This window comes from Hydra vulgaris, chromosome 12 (genome assembly GCF_038396675.1).
Source record: "Hydra vulgaris chromosome 12, alternate assembly HydraT2T_AEP".
NCBI classification, from domain to species: Eukaryota; Metazoa; Cnidaria; class Hydrozoa; order Anthoathecata; family Hydridae; genus Hydra; species Hydra vulgaris.
The window spans coordinates 27889908-27910683 of NC_088931.1; the positions used below are offsets into that span (position 1 = coordinate 27889908).

The 20776-nt window shown below is 26.4% G+C and overlaps 1 protein-coding gene across 1 annotated transcript in view; it reads right to left on the reverse strand.

Annotated features, from left to right (window-relative positions):
- LOC100205361 (pericentriolar material 1 protein) overlaps positions 1 to 20776 on the reverse strand; it is a 53288-nt gene that overhangs the window by 638 nt on the left and 31874 nt on the right. The window contains exons 17-30 of the mRNA XM_065812798.1: positions 18827 to 18986; positions 18652 to 18731; positions 18330 to 18534; positions 10882 to 11442; positions 10582 to 10750; positions 9974 to 10173; positions 9500 to 9849; positions 8896 to 9422; positions 8504 to 8787; positions 6837 to 6968; positions 6698 to 6729; positions 6033 to 6080; positions 5891 to 5957; positions 5768 to 5806 (exon numbers count right to left, since the gene is read on the reverse strand). Coding sequence (XP_065668870.1) covers positions 5768 to 5806; positions 5891 to 5957; positions 6033 to 6080; positions 6698 to 6729; positions 6837 to 6968; positions 8504 to 8787; positions 8896 to 9422; positions 9500 to 9849; positions 9974 to 10173; positions 10582 to 10750; positions 10882 to 11442; positions 18330 to 18534; positions 18652 to 18731; positions 18827 to 18986 — 2854 coding nt within the window. The remainder of the gene's footprint in view (positions 1 to 5767; positions 5807 to 5890; positions 5958 to 6032; positions 6081 to 6697; positions 6730 to 6836; positions 6969 to 8503; positions 8788 to 8895; positions 9423 to 9499; positions 9850 to 9973; positions 10174 to 10581; positions 10751 to 10881; positions 11443 to 18329; positions 18535 to 18651; positions 18732 to 18826; positions 18987 to 20776) is intronic.

Sequence of the window (20776 nt, forward strand, 5' to 3'; positions counted from 1 at the left end):
CACTTTTTAATTTTTGGAATGCCATTTATTCAATTTTTATCCAAAGGGAGCGCAATTTTATACAAAGATGTGTAGCACATTTCCGCATATTTATTATATCATTTTATTTGACAAAAGTGCACATAATATGAGAAACATTAATTTTAAAAAGGTCACCAGAGTGTGACAACCAACCCCTCTATGAGGATTGGTTGTCACACGATTATATCAGTTGATTTATTAATAAAATATAATTGTGTTATTGTATTAAAAAATCTTTCACATTTGAAAATTACACCTGGAATAATAAACAAAGCTTTTCAGTGCAATATGACAATAGGACATGATTTAAAGACAATTCGTTGTATTTTTAGTTAATTAAACTCTTCATCTGAGTTACAGTTTAAACATAAAGTTCAGCTTGTCTGGTGTGCATTGTTTATGTGTCCACTTCTTGCATTCTAGACACTGTACCCATGTTTCTTTTGGCCTGCTTTTACCAAAGGACTCAAAACAGCACAAGCAAAAATTGTCCTTATCTTTTGACGAAGTTTCAATATTTTTTGCAGCTTTGCCTTTTCTTTTTGCAGGACTCATTTTTGATTTGCCTTTACGGCCACCTATTTCAATTGTTTTCTTTTTAATCATAGTTTTCTTGCTTGCTAGTAATGCTTTTACATGGGAGGCGGTCGCTTTTAGTGATGAATGCCTCTTCCTGCCCTTGGTAGGGGTTATACTTGGTCCTGCTTTTGGAAATGGCGTTATTCTTCCTGGGGTGACATATTTAGGCTTACTGATATCAGCGTCTACATCAGATTGTATGCCTAAATTCTGCTGAAAAGCATTTGCTATTTCTAAAATATTTACTGTGGGTTCATCAAGTTCCTCAGAACCTTGAACTTGCTCTTTAGATGAGCCTGGTTGGGGATCAAAGTTAGTGGATGAACCTACATTAGGCATATCAACAGGTTGAAAGGTTGTTACAGAGTTCTCAACAAGAGAGGATGTTTCCAAATAATTCAGTTACACATATGGTTATAGATCAGTTACACAACTGGGAGCAAACTAATCATCAGAAAAAATGTCTGGATTTAAAAGAAATATCCCTATTGAAGCAAAACCACTTAAAATATTTCGTGGAGTAGCAGCCATGGGAAGCGCAACCTTCACAATTTTTAGAATGTCGTATATGGTCAATGTTTTTCCAGGATGCATAAACAACCAAGAGTCAACTGTAGTGTTAATGTGTTTTTTAAGTGGGTCATATACTGATTTGTCCATTGGCTGTAGTTTGTGTGTGCAGTGTCGTGGAAATGTCAGCATCACCACTCCATTGTCTTTAGCAAAGTCTAAACCTTCAATGCTTAAGTGTTTTGTGGTTGTCAAGCAGTAGGAACGGGCAAGCAACCCTTTCATGACTAATAATGTTTGGAACTTGATTTTACTTAGATGCTATGCTTTAATAGCCATTTGTTAGTTGATTTAAATTCATGAATTGGTGAACTAACTAGATTAATCAATATTAAAAACATTTATTATTTACTAAATTCGGTAGAAAAACACAAAATAACAAAAATTTTACTAACCAAGGCTTAAGATTTTTGCAATAACTTTTTTTAGTAATGGTCTGATCAACTTGAAATCAAGTGGACATATAAACATTTCCAATGTTCATTAAACAAGTGATTTAAAGGTTTAAATATAAGCGTTGTAACAACCAACCCACATGAAAACCAACCGCGTGAAAACCAACCCTGCTCTCCCCTACCTCTATATTTTAAATAAATTTAACTTTGCGTAATTTATGGACAATCCCAAAAAATATTTTTAATGTTACATTTGATAAAAATTACTTTTTTAAGTTATGAAATTTCCTGACATAAAACTGAGATCTAATTATTTTAACTAATAACTATTTTAAATTTACAAGTGATATTCATAACTAATAACTTAGATATAATTGTACATTCAAAAAAAAAAAACAATTAAATATGGTATTCAATCTACTAAATACCAATCAATTCACTTCTGGAACTCTCTACCGATTTCAATAAATATAAGTCTTCCAAACATTTCTAGAAATACTTTCATTACCAATATCAAAAAATTTATCATCTATAAAAACAATCAATAAATTTCTAACACATCATTATCACTGTCTTAAATCTTTATTTTAGCTTGACTGTTTTTCTAAAATATAACTGTTTTTAATCTTCCCTTTTTTTAAAACCTATTCAATTTTTTTAAAACCTCTTCTTCTACTCCTTATTCTTCCACATATGCACATGTTTATATGCGCGTATCAATGTAGGTGTGTATTTATATGCATGTATGCGTTTTGTGTATATATTAAACCATATATTGATATCCCAATTTCATATCAATTTCAAAAGCCTTCCTAATTTAGTTTTGTTTTCAAACAACATGCTAAGTTAAATATATGAATTCTTTCCGAAATATCTAAGAAGGATGAAAATTTAAATATAAAAACTAAAAAATACAAACTGTAATTAATTACTTTACTGATAAATCTATGTTTTACCAGTTAAAAAATAGTTTACCTTTATTGTGTAGTGTGCTTAATACTCAAAAAAAATCTTTATAGTTTTTAAAAAAAAAATTTATAAAGATTTCAAAAAAGAATATCATCACAATTTAACAAAAATATAGTTTTTTTTTAAAAAAAAACTACATTTTTGTTAAATTGTAATGATATTCTTTCCTTAACAACTGAATTTTATGATAACTATAACGATGTATAACAACATTTTAGATATGCTCACATTGTTATCATTAACACATCACTGTTTAAGCGCCTGTTTCTAATAAATAGCCAGAGTAACGATACTGAAATACCTGTAATTCCTACTTTTTTCAAGTACCGAAATACCAGTTTTGGATTGGCTTAATATTGGTATTTCAGTATTGGATATATAAAAAATATTTGAAAATTAAAAAAAAAAGTAATAATAATAAAGCATTGTTTACTAAATTGGTGAATGCAGGACTTTTAATGGTTTTGCATGACTGTTTTTACCAGAGTAAAGGTTGCAAAATTTATGATTAATTACAATTGTTTATGTTTAAATTTATGTTTCTATTCTACTATTTATTATTTAACTAGTGTTTAAAAATAATTTTTAAGACAAGAACCTCAAATGTCAGAGAAACACACAGACAGATATATATTACATATACATAAAAATTATATATATATATATATAAATTTTTAAAAAACTCAGAAATACCTGAAATTTTATTAAAACATTCAAATCACTCGCGAAGAAAAATTTAGTTAATGCTGCTAAGATGACAGTAAACAGGAGCAGAGCTAAACTTGATAGGAAATATACCCCAACAAACTTCCAGAGGTGGTAAAACTAAGCATCACTATGCCAAGAGATAAACATACAATTTGTAATATTTGTGTTGAAAACCGAAGAAAAAGAAAACACATAAAAAAAGCAGGTATAATAATTTCTGACAGAACTGCAAGGCGTTGTAAATCAGAACTGGGGTTCAAGTGCTGTAAATCTGCAAAGAATAATAAACTTATGTCAACAATGAACTCATAATGTTTCAATTGCACAAAACAAGGTTGATGTGTCAGCAACTGTATCAGCTTAAGATGAGGAAAACGTGAGTAATTATTTAATTGTTTATTCTAACAATGGGACTGATTAAGAAATTCATAGGAGATTTTTTAATATTACCTTTATTTTTTTCATGAATGTTTCTCAGATGAGTTCCAATTTGAAATATTGATGGGTAAATCTTATCTAGACGAAGGACAAAAAAAAAAAAAAAAAAAAAAACCAAGACTCTGTTATTGAGACAGTAAATTTCCCTCTAAAGCTAATCTGGTCAGGTTCCCTCTAAAGCTGATCTGATCTGAACTGGTCAGTTAGAAGTGATCAACCAAATACTAAAAAACATTTTATATTATGAATTTTCTTGATATACATATATATACATATATACATATATATATATATATATATATATATATATATATATATATATATATATATATATATATATATATATATATATATATATATATATATATATATATATATTTGTGTGTGTTCTGCTAGTAGGCAAAAACCACATGTCCTGAAGTGGAAAAATAATGAACCTGGATATCTAAAAACAGTGGAATAAACTGGAATCTATAAACCTGAATCAAGCAAAAAACCATAAATTATGACTGCTAGAAACAACATCTGAAAGGTCTCTCAAACAAATGGTCTGTAACTTCAACAAGCAAAATTCCTAAATTATTTTAGAAAAAAGAAACTTCTGATTCCACTAGACAGTTAAAGCAGTTACAACTGGAATGTGGAATAAAATTTGTTGCTTAGAAACCATGAATTTATCATTGATGATAATTTGTATTAACATTTAAAAATACAAATAAAAATTTTAACACTGGAATTTACTCATATAAACCAAAAAATAAGGATAAAAGCTACTTTGAAAAAGGGATTCTTGTGTGGATTAGCCTTGTGGAATATCTCAGCCATTTATTGTTTCTTCCAGATTAGACAGTGTTTAAAAATGATTACATCATCAAAGACTGATTCTTTTTACCAAAAAACATCATATTAAAGGTAATTATATACTTTAGCTTGACTTAGCCTCTTTGCATTAGGCTACAAGAGTAATAAATTACCAGGATAAGAAAAACATCCATTAGACTCTTTTCCGCTTAGCCGGCACTTTTGCGCTCAGGTCTTTTTGCGCTTGCCCACATGCCTGCAAAAACTTGAGCAAGCGCATAAAAGAGCGCTTGCCAAAAAAATAAAAGCGTTTTATTTTTAATTGCAACAAAAAATATTTTTGTTCATTTGTTCAACTTTTATAAAAAATGCTTTTTTTTTCAAGTTTTTTTTTTTTTAACTATTTTATCTAGTATCTATTCGAAGCATTCTTTTTGTTATTTTTATTTTAATTTAAACAGCAGAAAAAAAAAAATTTTTTAAATCGTGCAAGCTAACTTAAAAAAAACCATCCTGCAAGTGATTTTTCGTGCGCTGGCATTCAATTTCAAACGGAGAAGACTGCCATTATGTTACAGATAAACCAACTTGTGTCCAAGAATTGCTAACTATTAAAAATTTTTGGTCAATCTTTAAAGAATATATGCATAAAAACAATTTGGAAGCTAAAAATATAGATCAACTGCAAAAAAGTTGACAAAAATCTTGTACAGCATATGTGCAAACATGAATACATTAAAGTTGATCTACAAAGGGGATCTGGTGCGCATTGATACATGGAGCACATAAATACACCTCTTTGTTCAGAGAGAGAGAGAGAGAGAGAGAGAGAGAGAGAGAGAGAGAGAGAGAGAGAGAGAGAGAGAGAGAGAGAGGAGAGAGAGGTTTTATTAATATTGGAAGGTTTTTTAAAATTTTGACATTTTAAGAGGTGATAATGCATCATAGTAAAATAAAAATTTCTTTTTGTGGATTAAATTGTATTAAATTTAACTATTTCATTTAGTTATACTCTCTTTATCATGTTAAGTTTATTATAAAATAAATTTAATACTAACTTGATAGTAGTTAGTATTTCTAGTTTAGGTGTGTTAATAAACAATTAATTTAGCTAGCATCCTATAATATACTTGTTCAATACATTCTGTTATTATTCCTGTTTGATAACTTTTAGCGTTTATTGAAATAATACTTTGAGTTTTTCATCTGACTTACAAAGCTGCCAAATACAAACTCTTAAAACAATGATAAAAACATCAACTACAATAAACTAAGTTTGATCTCACCATGAACTGATGGAACATAATTTTCTTCTCCAGCAAGTTCTGAAAATAGTTTGAAAGAAATATCAGAATAATCAGAATAATCAGATTTAAAAGCAGATAAGAAAATCAGATTTAAAAGCATACCTTGTGCCCCACTTAGGTGTGTAAGTAAAGCTTGAGCTATGGCTGAACTTTCAACTGCCATATCAGCCTTAACAAAATCAATAGATTAAAATCAAGATAGAAAAAATTTTGTTTTCATTCCTTAGGTTTTATAAATAACTACCTCAGGTAAATCATCTTCTCGTACCATATCATCCTCCAATTCAAGATTCTATAAACATTTGAAATATAAAAAGTAGGAAATAATTCACAATAATCCCTAAATAGATAAAACTCTATTTTTTATTTTAATATATGGAACTATAATAATAATAATAATAATAATATATATATATAATAATATATAATAATAATATATAATACTAATAATAGTGATAATAATAATAATAATGATAATAATAATAATGATGATAATATATATAAATATATATATATATAAAATATATATATATATATATATATATATATATATATATATATATATATATATATATATATATATATATATATATATATAATAAACGTGTGTGTAAACACGCACACATTTTATATATATAACATGTGTGCGTGCTTATACACTCACATATTTATCTTGCACCAGTGAAAATAATTTTCTTTTGCAATTTTTAACATCAACAAGTAACAAGTTTCTTATGTTTAAACAAAACAAACAAAAGAATAGCTTTATAATATCTTTCTTCAAAAAAAATCAAAATGAAAAATTTGTATTTCATTATGAAATGAAGTACACATTTCTGTAGGTTATAATCATTATTTTGGAGTAGCAGCAAAAAAACTTAAAACATAACACTATTATACATGAAATACCTGGTTACTTTCATTCATATTTCTTTCTTCAACTAAAAAAAGTGAGAAAAATAAAACTTAAACTTTTCAAAACAATTAAAAAAAAACCCAAACAACAACCGATAAAAATAAATAATTGAAAATCCCATAAAATAAATACTTTGCTCAAGGTCTCTTTCATCCTCTGCATTTTCATTCTCCATCATTAATCCACCATGTTGCTCATGTTGTTCAGACTCAGTATAAGTTTCTAGTCTATTGTCATGAAGCACACTATTCAAACTGCTGTCAGCTAATAAATGAAATTATATATATACATATACATATATATATAAATATATATATATATATAAATATATATATATATATATATATATATATATATATATATATATATATATATATATATATATATATATATATATATATATATATATATATATATATATATATATATATATATATATATATATAGTTCAATAGATTGTTGCACTTGGGAGTACGGAAGGAAAAAAATGATTCTTATGCCAACAAATACATCACTTTTAATTACTTTTGACTTTTGTCCAACATTTGTGTGTTGTCAGAAAGTTGAAACCATTAATTTAATTACAAATTAATCATTTTTTTAAAAAACCGCAAAAACGCAAATTTAATTTACCAGAATGTTTTTAGAAACATTCAGAATGTTTTTAATAATATAAACAATGTTTTTATTTTTATTTTTTTAATAAAATGTTTTTATTTATATTTTTTTTACTGTAAATCATGCACAGAGTGTTGCTACATCGACTATCTTATAGCCTGACTTGCAACAAAGTGCTACTACATCGACTGACAAATAGCCTGACTCGCGACGGAGTGCTGCTACATCTACTATCTTTTAGCCTGACTCGCAAGGGAGTGCTGCTACATCGACTGAGGGTTTGGTTGGGGCAGGCAGTCTATAGAGTAACAAATAAATAAATTCCGGTCTTGCATTTTAATTTTTACTTTTTGTCAACAAAACTTTCTGACAACCACTTAGGATATATATATATATATATATATATATATATATACATATATATATATATATATATATATATATATATATATATATATATATATATATATATATATATATATATATATATATATATATATATATATATATATATATATACACACACACAAAAATTAGTAGAAAATATTTTAATCTATTATTGCTCTGTTCTTTTAAGAACATTGAGCACTCTATTTTGTATATATTTAAAATTATATATACATATACAGTACAATCTCTCTAATTCGAAACTCCTTAATTCGAAAACCTCCATAATTCGATTAAATGCTAAGTCACCGTGAAATGCGTTTAAGAAAAATTAACTTTCTATAATTCGAAACACACACACACATATACATATATATATACACATACATATATATACATATATGTGTATATATATATATATATGTATATAAAATATACATATATATATTTCTATATATTCTAGGAAAAAAATTTGGGCGGTGGTACCCCCTTTTTTTTTCTAAAACGCAGATTTCCCAAAAAAAAAAAAAAAAGGTAGACACTGTCGAAAACAGTCTAGAATAATATATATATATATAATAAGATATATATATATATATATTATTATTATTAATAATAATAATAATAATATATATATATATATATATATATATATATATATATATGTATATAACATTAAAAAAAAGAATTACTCTAACAACGCAAGATCAAAATGAATCAATCTAATATAAACCTAAAAATATGAACCAATCAAATATAAATTTAAAAATATATGAAAGTAATACAATACTCACTTGTGTTAAAGTGAGTACCATTCACATCTTGTGAATAATAATTCAGTGATGTTATGGGAGCTGCAGTCCTTGCACAAGACATTTCATTTTCAGAATCATCCCGATCGCTTTGAGTTGGATGGATCTCACTGACAGCAAGCTCTACTTTAACAAAGTTTCTTAAGGATTCATTTTCTTCATCAGTTAGCTCAGAGGAATCAACAATAACAAAATTACTAGAAGAATTACTACTGGATTTTGAAGCTTGCATATTGTTTACAACTTCTACCTTATCATTTGGATGACTAAAATATAAAAAAAACACATCGTAAAATAAATTAACTTGATACTTATTTTAAAATGGTTGCACTTTATGGTTTAAAATTTGACAAAAACAAATCTTATAATATTACCTATCTAAAGTATTCATCAACCTAAAAAAAGCTAATTCATTAAAAAGAATTTCAGAAACAACAATTAATATGTCTTCACCACAGTCTTTTAATTTTCTTGAGCTAAAATTAGAAAGTGAGTCCTTAAGTACAGATTCGAGTTGGTTATGAAAAAACCGATGAAATTGTTCACTCTCAGGCTTATTCAGAACTTGAAGTTCATTTTGGTGAGCTAAATGCACAATTTTGCACCGAATAGCATCTAATAGATCATGTGTGCAAATCTCTCCTATGTGCTCATTTAAAAATGGCACCAGCTCCATCATAAGAGCTTTAATCGTTTGATTAAGCAAGGGTGCATCAAGTGTGGAATTGTGGCAATCAAAAGAGATTTCACTTGAAAGATTGCTGTTTTGTGCATCACTAAAACACTGTTTTTGAGATTGCTTTGTATATGGTATAAACTCAGAGAAGTTATTAGAAGCCTGTTCAAACACCTTCTGGGTTTCAGCCATCTTCAACTCATATAATTTCATCTTTTGTAATGCCTAGTAAAAATATTGCACATCTTTTTATAATTGATTAAAAAATAGAGCAAATAGTAATAAAATATAATACAACAAACTTCATCTAAATTTATGACAGTTGTTCCAAGGTCTTCTGATGCAAAAGGTAAGTCAACAATTGAACTGCGTGGTGTAGAGAAATTCCCATCAGATTGTCGTTCAACAATTTCAGCATAGTCATACATTTCATTATTTTCCATTTGTTTTGCAAGTGATTGCAAAGCTTGTCTTTCTCCTTCATCCTCAGTTGTTGTACCACTTTCACTAGGGGTTTGTGCACTCTCTACCCAATTATCATATACTTGCTGATTTGAAACAGTTTCCTGAACAAATGCAGATTTTGCAGGTGATGAATCTGTGTTTGAATCAGTCAAAAACTTAGTAACAAGTTCTTGTAGCGAATAAAGACCTAAAATGTAATAAAATATGAAAATGCTAATATTCCTTCTACAATTATAAGTAAATAAAATAACAATTATAAATAAAAAATGAAATCAAAACAGGAAAAAAAAAATTTGAAACTAATTTTGAACCTCTTTGGCGTAAATAATCTGAATTCAGTAGCTGAAGTTCTCTAAAGAGTTCGAGAAGATAATGTGGACGAGATTCATTCATAGCTATCAATGTTGCTACTTCTGAATATATCAAATCTCGCATTGACTCAAACAACGAAAAATTAACTGCACCTGTTGATTCTGGTGGATTAGCTGTCATTGGTGTTACATCTTTATTTCTATATTTCAAATGTAAAAAATAAAGTTCAACCACTAGACTGAAAAAAATACAATTTAAAAATATATAAAATATAAAAATATCCATTAATGAACTAATTAATAATTATAATATACAGTTAAGCTCTTGTCATATCTAGGATCAAACTCCTATAATTCAGAAACTCTTGTAATGAATTTGAATTACATGACAAATAACATGAGTTCAAACTGTAAACAGGCAGCAAGTCACAAATTTTTATTATAACTACAAATTAAAAATTAAATAAAATTCTCAAAAAATTAATAATAAAACTAACTTAAGTTATTTTAAAATATGCAGAATATGCCCCAAATGAAAAAATTTTATAAATAAATTTAAAAAATTAAATTAAAGTATATATTATAAAAATATATCATAAATCAGTTACTTTTCCAACTCTGAATCATTGCCTCCCATAGCTGGATCTTCAATTTTAAAAAAAGACGGCCATATTGTTTTTTCGTGGTGCTCACTAATATTGGTTTCAGCATGTTGGTTATTCATTGACATTCGAGACATTGTCATTACATTACCAGTGTGTGTATTTGCAAAATTACCTGATATAAAACTTTTACTTTTACTTTTTTTTTTTGAAAGATCATTAGTATAATCAACTATCACTACTACTACAGAGATAAAAAGATTTTAAATCAACTATCACTACTATTACAGAGATTTTAAATGATACCTTGATATGAAAGTGGATTATACTCTGACATGCGCAACTGATAGGGGAATGGAAGACTTTGGTTGTGATTTAAACCATGTTGTTCTGTCATAAAAGAATTTTTGTTATCTATTGAACAAGCTAATCCAAAACTTTCTTTAGCATTAGTTAAACGTGTTCTTTCCTCATTGTTTGGTGTAAGACATCGATCTATCAATTTTTCATCAAACAAATTAAATGGTTGCACATTTGTGCCTTTATTTTCTGAATTAACAGTTTGTGTTTCTTTAGGGTTATTCAATACATGCTCACTCTTAACTGCAGAATTGTCACCGAAAGAACTTAAGTGTAGCGATGGAGGCTTAAGCCAAGGGGAACGATAATCCATTAACTGAGCAGATGGAGCAATTAACTGAGAAAATTGTTGATGAATATATTCCATATCAGCCTGATGTTGCTGGACCCTCTCAAAACAAGTTTGAAGTGTATTCAATGTCACTGCAAAATTCTCATTATAATTGGTAGTCTCAAAATATTCCTTTAATGACATCAATATATCTGAACTAACAACAGGCTCAGCAGCTAAAAAAGAATTTAACAACATCAAGTCATCTAACAACTATATTAATTACATTTAATTTAATTCAATCAAATTAGTAATTGTACTAAACCAAGTAAGTCAAATCAATCTAAAGCTAATGTCAATCTTGGGATACTTGATATCAACTATCTATATATCAGTGAAGAACCCTGAGTTTATTTGGGGATATCGCTTTTTTTCTGGCAACATTTGGGTGTGTGTGTGATATTTTTGAGTTAAAACCGGTGCCCCAACAATGATTTTAAATCATCATTTTTTCAATCATCATATTAATCATTTGTTTATTTTTTTTTTTAGTTTTTAAAGGCATTTTTTTGAATACATGAATTTACCAGTGGACGATGTTACTTTAGTTACAATAAGAAAACTATTTTACTTTAATAAACGCTTTTGTTGCAAGACTTTAATAAATACTTTTGTTGCAAGACTTTAATAAACGCTTTTGCTGCAAGACTTTAATAAACGCTTTTGTTGCAAATACCACACTATTAGTAAATAATTATTGAAAATTGTTTAAAGAATTTTAAACATTTATAAACTATATTTTAGTAAATTAAATTTTGGTAATTATAAATTTTTTAAATAATTAGTAATTAAATGTTTAAATACTTTAAACAATTTTTAATCAATATTTACATTACATGATATATTTACATATATTAAATTGCGTAATACTTGTAAAATTAACAAAATAGTGTTACATCTTGTATTCGAATAACTATTTAAATAAAAAACAAAAGCATCTAATAAACGTATTTACTATTATTTTAATTTTAAAATTTTGACTTGAATATTATCAAATCTGTTCATTTAACTTTTACTAAAGGTTAATAGTTTTTAGTGATGTGCCATCGGCAAAGGCCGATTAAGGCTAATTATAGAGTTTAATGCATGTATGTAAAGGTAATATCTTAATATTAGGTATGCAATTTGCATATATAAGGTGTGCCTATGCACCTGTTTAGTTTGGCTTAATAGTCAATACCGATCCATCGGCAAATGCCGATAAATCAACCGATGCCATCGGCCAAATAATCGGCCAATGGTTTAGCCGATTAATTCGTTGCTGGTTACCAATAGCATAGGCTAGTAGGTCGAATCACTTCTGATGAATAGGAACATGTTAAATATGTAATTTAAATCCTTAATATTATTATAATACCCTTAAATAAATACATTAAACCTATTATTAGCCACAATCGGCATTAGCCGATGGCACATCACTAATAGTTTTTAAAGTGATTTTAAGGCACCTTTTAAATTAAAGATAATTAAAGAAGAAATAATTACAAAAAACATAATTTCAAAAATCTTATATATTTTTGATTAAAAACATTATATTTTAAAAAATATATTATATTTTTTAATCATTAAGTATAGTTTAAAAAATTACATTTAATAAATAAGTTACATTTACTATGGGTTATTTTTAACAGATCTTTATAAAACTTTTATTAAGTCATTGTAATAGTTATTTTTATTATTTTAAAAGTCAAAAAGAATTTGGAAAAGAAACAAAACTTTTTGAAAAATTTTACGTTTCATTTTTTTGTAAACTAAAATAGCAAGCTAAAGATCAAAAGTTCATTCATTCAAAAATTAAATTTGCGCAATAGTTATTAAGACCGAAATTTTTTACTTTTGTTCATTTATTATCGAAAGCAGTTTACTCTAAATTTTCAAAAAACAAAAGTTAACTATACTCTGAATGCATATTTAAAATCGTTCTATATTTTGAAAAAATAAATTTTTTATACATTCCATTGTTATAAAATTTTGCAACAAGTTTTTAAAATTAAGTTTTGTAACAACATTCAATTTTTTAAAACTAGTAACTGAAGGTCAGTTACATCATTATGTTACGGTTTTTACATAAAAATGTCACGTAATTACGTCAAAAAGCAATTTCTTTTAATTCATTTTATTGACAAGAAGCAAAAATGAGGTAGCTAAAATAAACTGAAAATTATCTATATGCATTTGTACATATGCATTTAAAACTAAAATTTTTTTTTCTATTTTTAATAAAAAAAGCAAAAAAAAAATTAAAAAAAAAAAAATTGGGGGCGCCCATACTGCTCCAGTGGTACTAAAACAGGTCTGGGTTCTTCCCTGATAACTATATAATATATCTATATTTTTAACTACCAATCTATTTGAAACCAGTCTTGATTTTAATTGTCTTGATATTGATCTACTTTTTTTCATTTGTTTTTATTTTAATATATTGTTCGATATTTTGCTGATCTATTGTGATCAATAAAAATTGTTACAAATAAAATAATTATAATAAAAACAAACGGTTGAAAAGATAAGATAAATAACAAAATAGAAAAATAGGTTTTTAAGTGTTGATGTCAAATAATCTAATAAAGAATGGCCCCCAAGTTTTTGTTGTCATGTTATCACCATCATTAGGAACTTTTTGTTTTTAAAGTTTGCCAAGAGTTTTTGTCGAACTTTAGCTCTGTTTATTTCAAGTGATTCTCGAATTTTGCAAACATGATATTCTAGAGCAATTGATATAGTTTTGGGATGTAACTAGTCAAACGTACCTTGGCATGATTTAGAATGTTCAGAAGCACCCGAACTCAGTATTTTTCAGTGCTGTGGTTATTTTTTGTGATTAATTTAAGCCTAATTTAAGCTCAATTGTCCAATATTTAGTATATGCCTAAGTTTATTTTCTATTTAACAGGGCCCTAATATTATAAAAATTTTCTTCAAACAAAGGTCAAATGAAGCGAAATTTTACAAAAATTAAAAAACTACTTATAATTTGATTTTAGATTTTATTGCAATAAAACTACGGTTTTTTTATTAAAAATGAAAAACATAAATTTTTATAAGTTTTTGATATAATTTTTTCTTCTTAAAAAACTATTATTTTTGAAATATTTCTAAAATTTTGCTTCATTAGAGTACCAGGTTGACTGATATTAAGATATTTTTTAACCCTAAACCTAACCCATTGAATAGAAAATTAGGGACCCATTAAACAGAAAATGGACTTATGCAAGCAATAAATATTGAACTATTGAGTTTAAATTAGGCTTGAAGTTAATCACTAATAGGGTGAGTCAATTTCAGACTTTTTTTTAAAAATGGTTTAATAAAATTTGGGATATAAGTAATAGTTGTGAAATTTTATCGAGAATCCAAATCCGATATAATTTTTTAAATCAGAAAAATATTTACTTAGGTGATTAGCCTTTTTTATGAAAGTATAAACAGATTTTGTTTTCTTTTAAACGGAATAACAACATTACTGAACAATATTGTCCATAAAATAAACAGACTTTTAAACAACACAACTAAATTACATCAAGACATATTACCAGCTTTATTACACCAGCGGTTGAATGGAAATTTAGAATTTACATCATCTAAATTAATTACTGACAAAACAATTTGCGATAAAATAATGACGTTGTGGAACAACGCTTCAGCAATAAAAAAGTCCAAGAAAAAAAGGAGCTAAACAAATAATAAACTTTAAAGAAAAACTTGATCAAACTTTTGATGTACTTGTATGCAAATGTCCAATTGTGATATGTTATGATTTTATTTGTTCTGATAATTGTGATAAAGAAGTTCATTATAAATGCAAATATATCAGATAAGAGTACGAAAGACCATCTATTGACATTAAGTTTATATATTTTCAAAGAGTTAAAACTAGAACTGTTAGCAAAGCTTTAATTTGAACTACCTGATAACATTGAAACCAGGAAACAGTTAAAAAGATTACTAAGAAAAGACCAAGAAAAATATTTTGAGAATAAAATGTTATGTTATTTTAGTTAAACATGTTAATTTTTATTAAATATTTTAACTAAAAAATGTTGCAATGTTATTTTAATTAAAAAATGTTGCAATGTTATTAAAATTTAAAAAAAAAAATGAGTCAGATCAGATTAACTATATAAAAAAAGAAGAAGCGATTTCAGTAATGAAATAGAATTAAATGATGACAATGATGACATTACTAATATCGAATTACCTCTAGTGCTAGCAAAACCATCAAGCTATCAAAACATCAAGCTAATCAAATGATTGAACTTGATGACTCAAATGCAAATCTAGTAACTGTGAAAGAAGAGCATTACTCTTTTTGTATGGAACCAGATGGAAAATATTTATTGAATGGTTGACTGAGAGAGGTATTGACAAGTCTTTACTGGCTGTTGGTGGAAACTCTACAAATGTAAATACTGGTTGAGAGAGTGGAGTCATCAAACATAAAGAAATAAAATCAGGAAAAAAACTTGTTTTGCTTATATGTCAACTACATACAAATGAGTTGCCACTGAGGCATCTTATAACCAACTTAGATGGTCAAACTAAATCTAACAATAAATGGTCTGGTGTTATTGGGTCCATCTGGCTACAGACCTAGATATAAACCCAGTATTTGAAATTATTAAAATTGGCAATACACTTATTTCTCTTGATGATAAAATAATAAATGACTTGTCTGCAGATCAATTTTATGGTTATAAAGTTGTTTGTGTCATTAGAAGTGGTTCTCAACTGCCAAAATTTTATTTGTTACAAATTAGGCCTGTTTTACTTTAAGATGGTTAACTACTGCTAACAGAATATGTAGAATTGGTAATTCTAAACATGAAATGGTATGGAAGGTAAAGATTTAGAAAGTCTATCATCGAGTACATTGTGGGTGTTTATTTTCCTTGTTGATTTAAGATCAAAGTTGACATATACCTAAACATGTACTTTACCAGCTGCAGCAACTTAAATTTCAAAAAGAAGATGTCATTAAAATAGTATCACTTTCTATTCAAAAATCAGCTTAGTTTTGTTTCAGTGAGTGTATACTATAAACATTGTTGTGTTTTAATACTGATTATGATAGAATTGTAGCTATTAATAGGATAAAAGATATTAGAGGTAATGGAAATGAAGATCTACAAAAAGGTGATTCTTCTCCTAGACCAAGAAAAACTCATGTTCTTTAAAAATTTTGAAAATTGGTAGACCTGATATCATGGGAGTCACCGGTTTATGAACCAGTCTTACCTACCTCTCTAACAACTTCTGAAATCAATGTGTTTTTGTCAAATTCTATGCAGGTGCCAATTTGGCCATGTCATGGACAATCTGTTGAACATTGCATAAAGCAAGTTACAGAAGCTTCAAGTAGAACTCATGAAAAAAGAGAAGAATTTGTCCGAACTCAAGAGACAAGTAGAAAGTTAATGCCTAAAAATAATAGTAAACAAGACCTTGAAAGTTTGACATAAATATTTTTGTATCAAATTTATAATATTTATTGAAACAATTTGGTTTTGAAATAAAATATTTCGCTGTATTTTTAACACCAATACCAACAAAATTATTACACGATGTATTTAAAATACATTAAAAAATATTTTAATATTTATAAATTTATCTCAATCATCAAAATTTTAGTTTTAAATTAACATGCATATTAAAATTTAAATTCAAAGTCTAATTTTAAAATTAAAATATTTCTTATAAATTTTATACAAGTTCTTAATGAAAATATATTCATATCAAAATTAGTTTTAATCAACATTTATATCCTAACTGATAATTACCAAACAAAGTAAAAAAAAGCTTATTAATGTTTAAATAAAAACCAGGTTTTTTTGAGAAACCAGGTTAAAATTTTATTGAAATACAAAAAAGCAAAAAACTAACTCTAAAAAGTTTTACATACTTTTTCCTTTCATCAAACTAATTTAAAATGTTAAACTGAGGTCAAGAATATTATATATATATATATATATATATATATATATATATATATATATATATATATATATATATATATATATATATATATATATGTATACAGACACACACACACATATATACATATATATATATATATATATATATATATATATATACATATACATTCACAAGGCCAACTACATAGGTATACAACTACATAAACTGAGGTCAAGAATATTATATATGTATATGTATATATATATATATATATATATATATATATATATATATATATATATATATATATATATATATATATATATATATATATATACGTACATACATATATATATACATATATATAAATACATATACATACACAGGACCAACTACACAGGACCAACTACACAGGGGATGCTAGTCTTCCTACTTTTTTTTAAAGGACTTTTATCTTATTTTTTTTAGAAATTTTTAGATATAGATAACTTTTTTTAGAAATTGACGATTTTGCCCCTCCATATCGAAATCTGTGCCGCTGGCCCAAATAAACATATATATAATGCAGTTAAGTGGCTTAAAATAACTTTATATATATATATGTATGTGTGTATATGTAAATTCATAATGTGTGCACACGCCTGTAAAACACATAATAGAATTTTAATTCTGCTCGTAGTAGTCGTATGGATACCATGAGAATACAACTTTCATAAATATATATTTTTAAACGGTATTTCCTTTGTTTCTTCATGGAGTCCAATCTTTTGACAACATTATCAGTCAAATAAGAAGATCAAAATATTTATATATATCCCTTTTTTTTGAATCAAAAAGAAAATCACTTTTTTTGAGCAAAATATCCCTTCAGCAAATATCTGATTTTAAAGAAATAAATGTCACCAATTAACAATAATTGACAATATTTAATATTTTAATGGTCAAACTTACAAAATTAACAAAATTTGTAATAAAAAATATAGTTGACTAAGTTTATACGACCAGTAAAACCACTTGCAGCCATATGGCTACTGTGGGCACTAAAGGGTTAATGCAATTTTTTCACTTTATTTTAACCATTAAACTTTCAAATATAGCTAGCAAATATATTTAACAAATTTAAATCTTAAAATTATAGTTCAAAACATACCTGGTATAGGTTTTAAAAACTGACTTTGCAACATAGAAAGAAGAGTTTGTTCGTTTCGTAATAAAGAATTACACATGCTTGCTAGTTGTGTATGAAGCATTTCAGTAGAAGGTGACTGAGTAGCCAACTGTTGATTGTTATTGTTTGGATAAAGCGAATTTTTTATTTTGCAATCTGAAACTAGTTTGTGTGCTGGTGTAAGATTCTAAAAAATCATTCATTCACATATTATTAAAGATAAACATTTGAAAAAAAACAAACAACAACAATAGTTTAAACCTAAACAATCTTATAATGATAAAAAATAGATATCATTGCTTACTCCTTGTCTCAGTTTCCTTGACTGAGGTGTTGGCGCACTTTGTGTTCTAGTTATTGTTGCTCCAAGATTTTGAGTTTCACCTTTACAAATTTAAAAAATAATAAATAAAACACTAAAAGAAATATGCTTAATATGCAACTAAATAATTACTAGTAACAAATTGAACCAAGCTTACTTGAATGTTTGAGAGAGTTTCTAATGCTGTTTGGAGTAACATAATTCTGATGCCAGGTAATCCCACGCCTTGGCTGATCATTTAAATTGTTTATTGCTGGCTCTTTTTCTCTTTGTTCTCTTTCATTAGAATGATTACTAAACTCTTCATCATTTTCTATCTGGAAATTAATAAAACAAACATAAGAAAAATGCAATACAACTTTTCGTTATTTTAAAACCAATTAGAAAGTCACTTTATATTTTAAATTAAAATGATACCCTTTATCTTAAATTAAAATTCCAAATTTTTTAATGATTCTTATTAAAAGTATATTTTTATTAAATATACTTTTTCCAAGAGTATCTTTAATAAAAATATCTTAACTTCTTGAAATTCACTATGAAAGCAAGGAATATACATTTTTAATTTAAAAATACAATTGCAGCATACTGAAGTCAATATATAGCATTGCATAATGTTTTATTCACAACATACCAAAGTCAATATATAGCAGTTGCATAATGTTTTATTTGAAGTACTAAAGTAGCAGTGTTTTGCAATCAATATTAGTATTAGCATATTGCAGAGGTGGAAAGTAACAAATTGAGTAGTTTTTTTGTGAATTGTTACTTTTTAAGTATTTTTTTAAATGTGTACTTTAACTTAAGTATTTTTTTTTTCAAAGTATTGTTTCAAAGTATATTTTCACAGAAAAAATGAATTAATTTCTTAGTTGATAAAATTATCGCCTGTATTGTAAAATTGTTTCCATATATTTTTCAGTGGTGTTTTAAGTAAAGTTATGAAGATATTAAAAACGTGCCTTGCTTACATTTCATATTTTAATCTATCTTTTAAAATTTTAAAACAAAATTTTAAAAAGAATTTTAAAAGAAAATTTTAATCACAGATTTACAATAATTACATTTTTTACAAAGAACTGTGAAAAAACACGAGAAATTTCCCAATTCTATATTTCTGCAAACACAAAGAAAAAAATAATGCTTTAACCGATAAAATGAGTGTTAAATAATGACAAATTAAATGACAAACCTGAGAATGGTTGTTAAATAATAACATAGTAACATTTACTTTGAGTACATTTATAATTAGCTACTTTTTACTTTTAATTGAGCAAACTCTTTGACTGGTAACATTTAATTGTATTTGAGTAAAATTTCACTCAAGTAACAGTACTTATATTTGTGTACAAAACTTTGTTACTTTTTTCACCTCTGGTATCAGCCTAGACACAGGGTATCAGCCTAGACACAGGGTATATTGTATAGATTTTATTACGAAAATTGTTTTAAAAAGTTATGTTAAAAGCTTATTTCTTTGAAATTAATAAATTCTGATAAAGTAGAACAAAAAGAACGTCATTTAATGATTCTTTCACTTTTAATGATCCTTTTACTGATAATTTAAAAGTTAATTTAAATATTTTGTTTACAGATGATGAAAATAAGTTGTGTCACTATTATGAAAATAAGTTTTCAAGAAAAAAATAATTACAGATCAAGAAAAAATAATTAAAGATCAAGAAAATATAACCACAGATCATTTAAGTGATTTTCTTTTATAATCAGTACCTTTATTGCACTTTGTTTGAGGTTAAAAAAAGTTATTATATCACCATTCTGTTGCTAAATATATTTTATGAGATTAATATTGTGAAAGATCATTAAGAAAAAAATGGCATAAATATATATGTTTATAAACACAGCTACTAACTTAACTTTATAGCTGAAAAATTCGCACTTCGCCAACATGTGCAAATTTTTTTTTAAATTATTTCGTATTATATATTACTTATATACAAATTTATTTATTTTACATTCTAATGTATAAAATTAACAGGCCATCATTAATCCAGGAAAAATCTTGTGGAAGACCAAGAATTACCACTAGATGAACTGAAATGATACATTATTTGGCTGTGAAGGACATACAGGTTTCAAGCACACA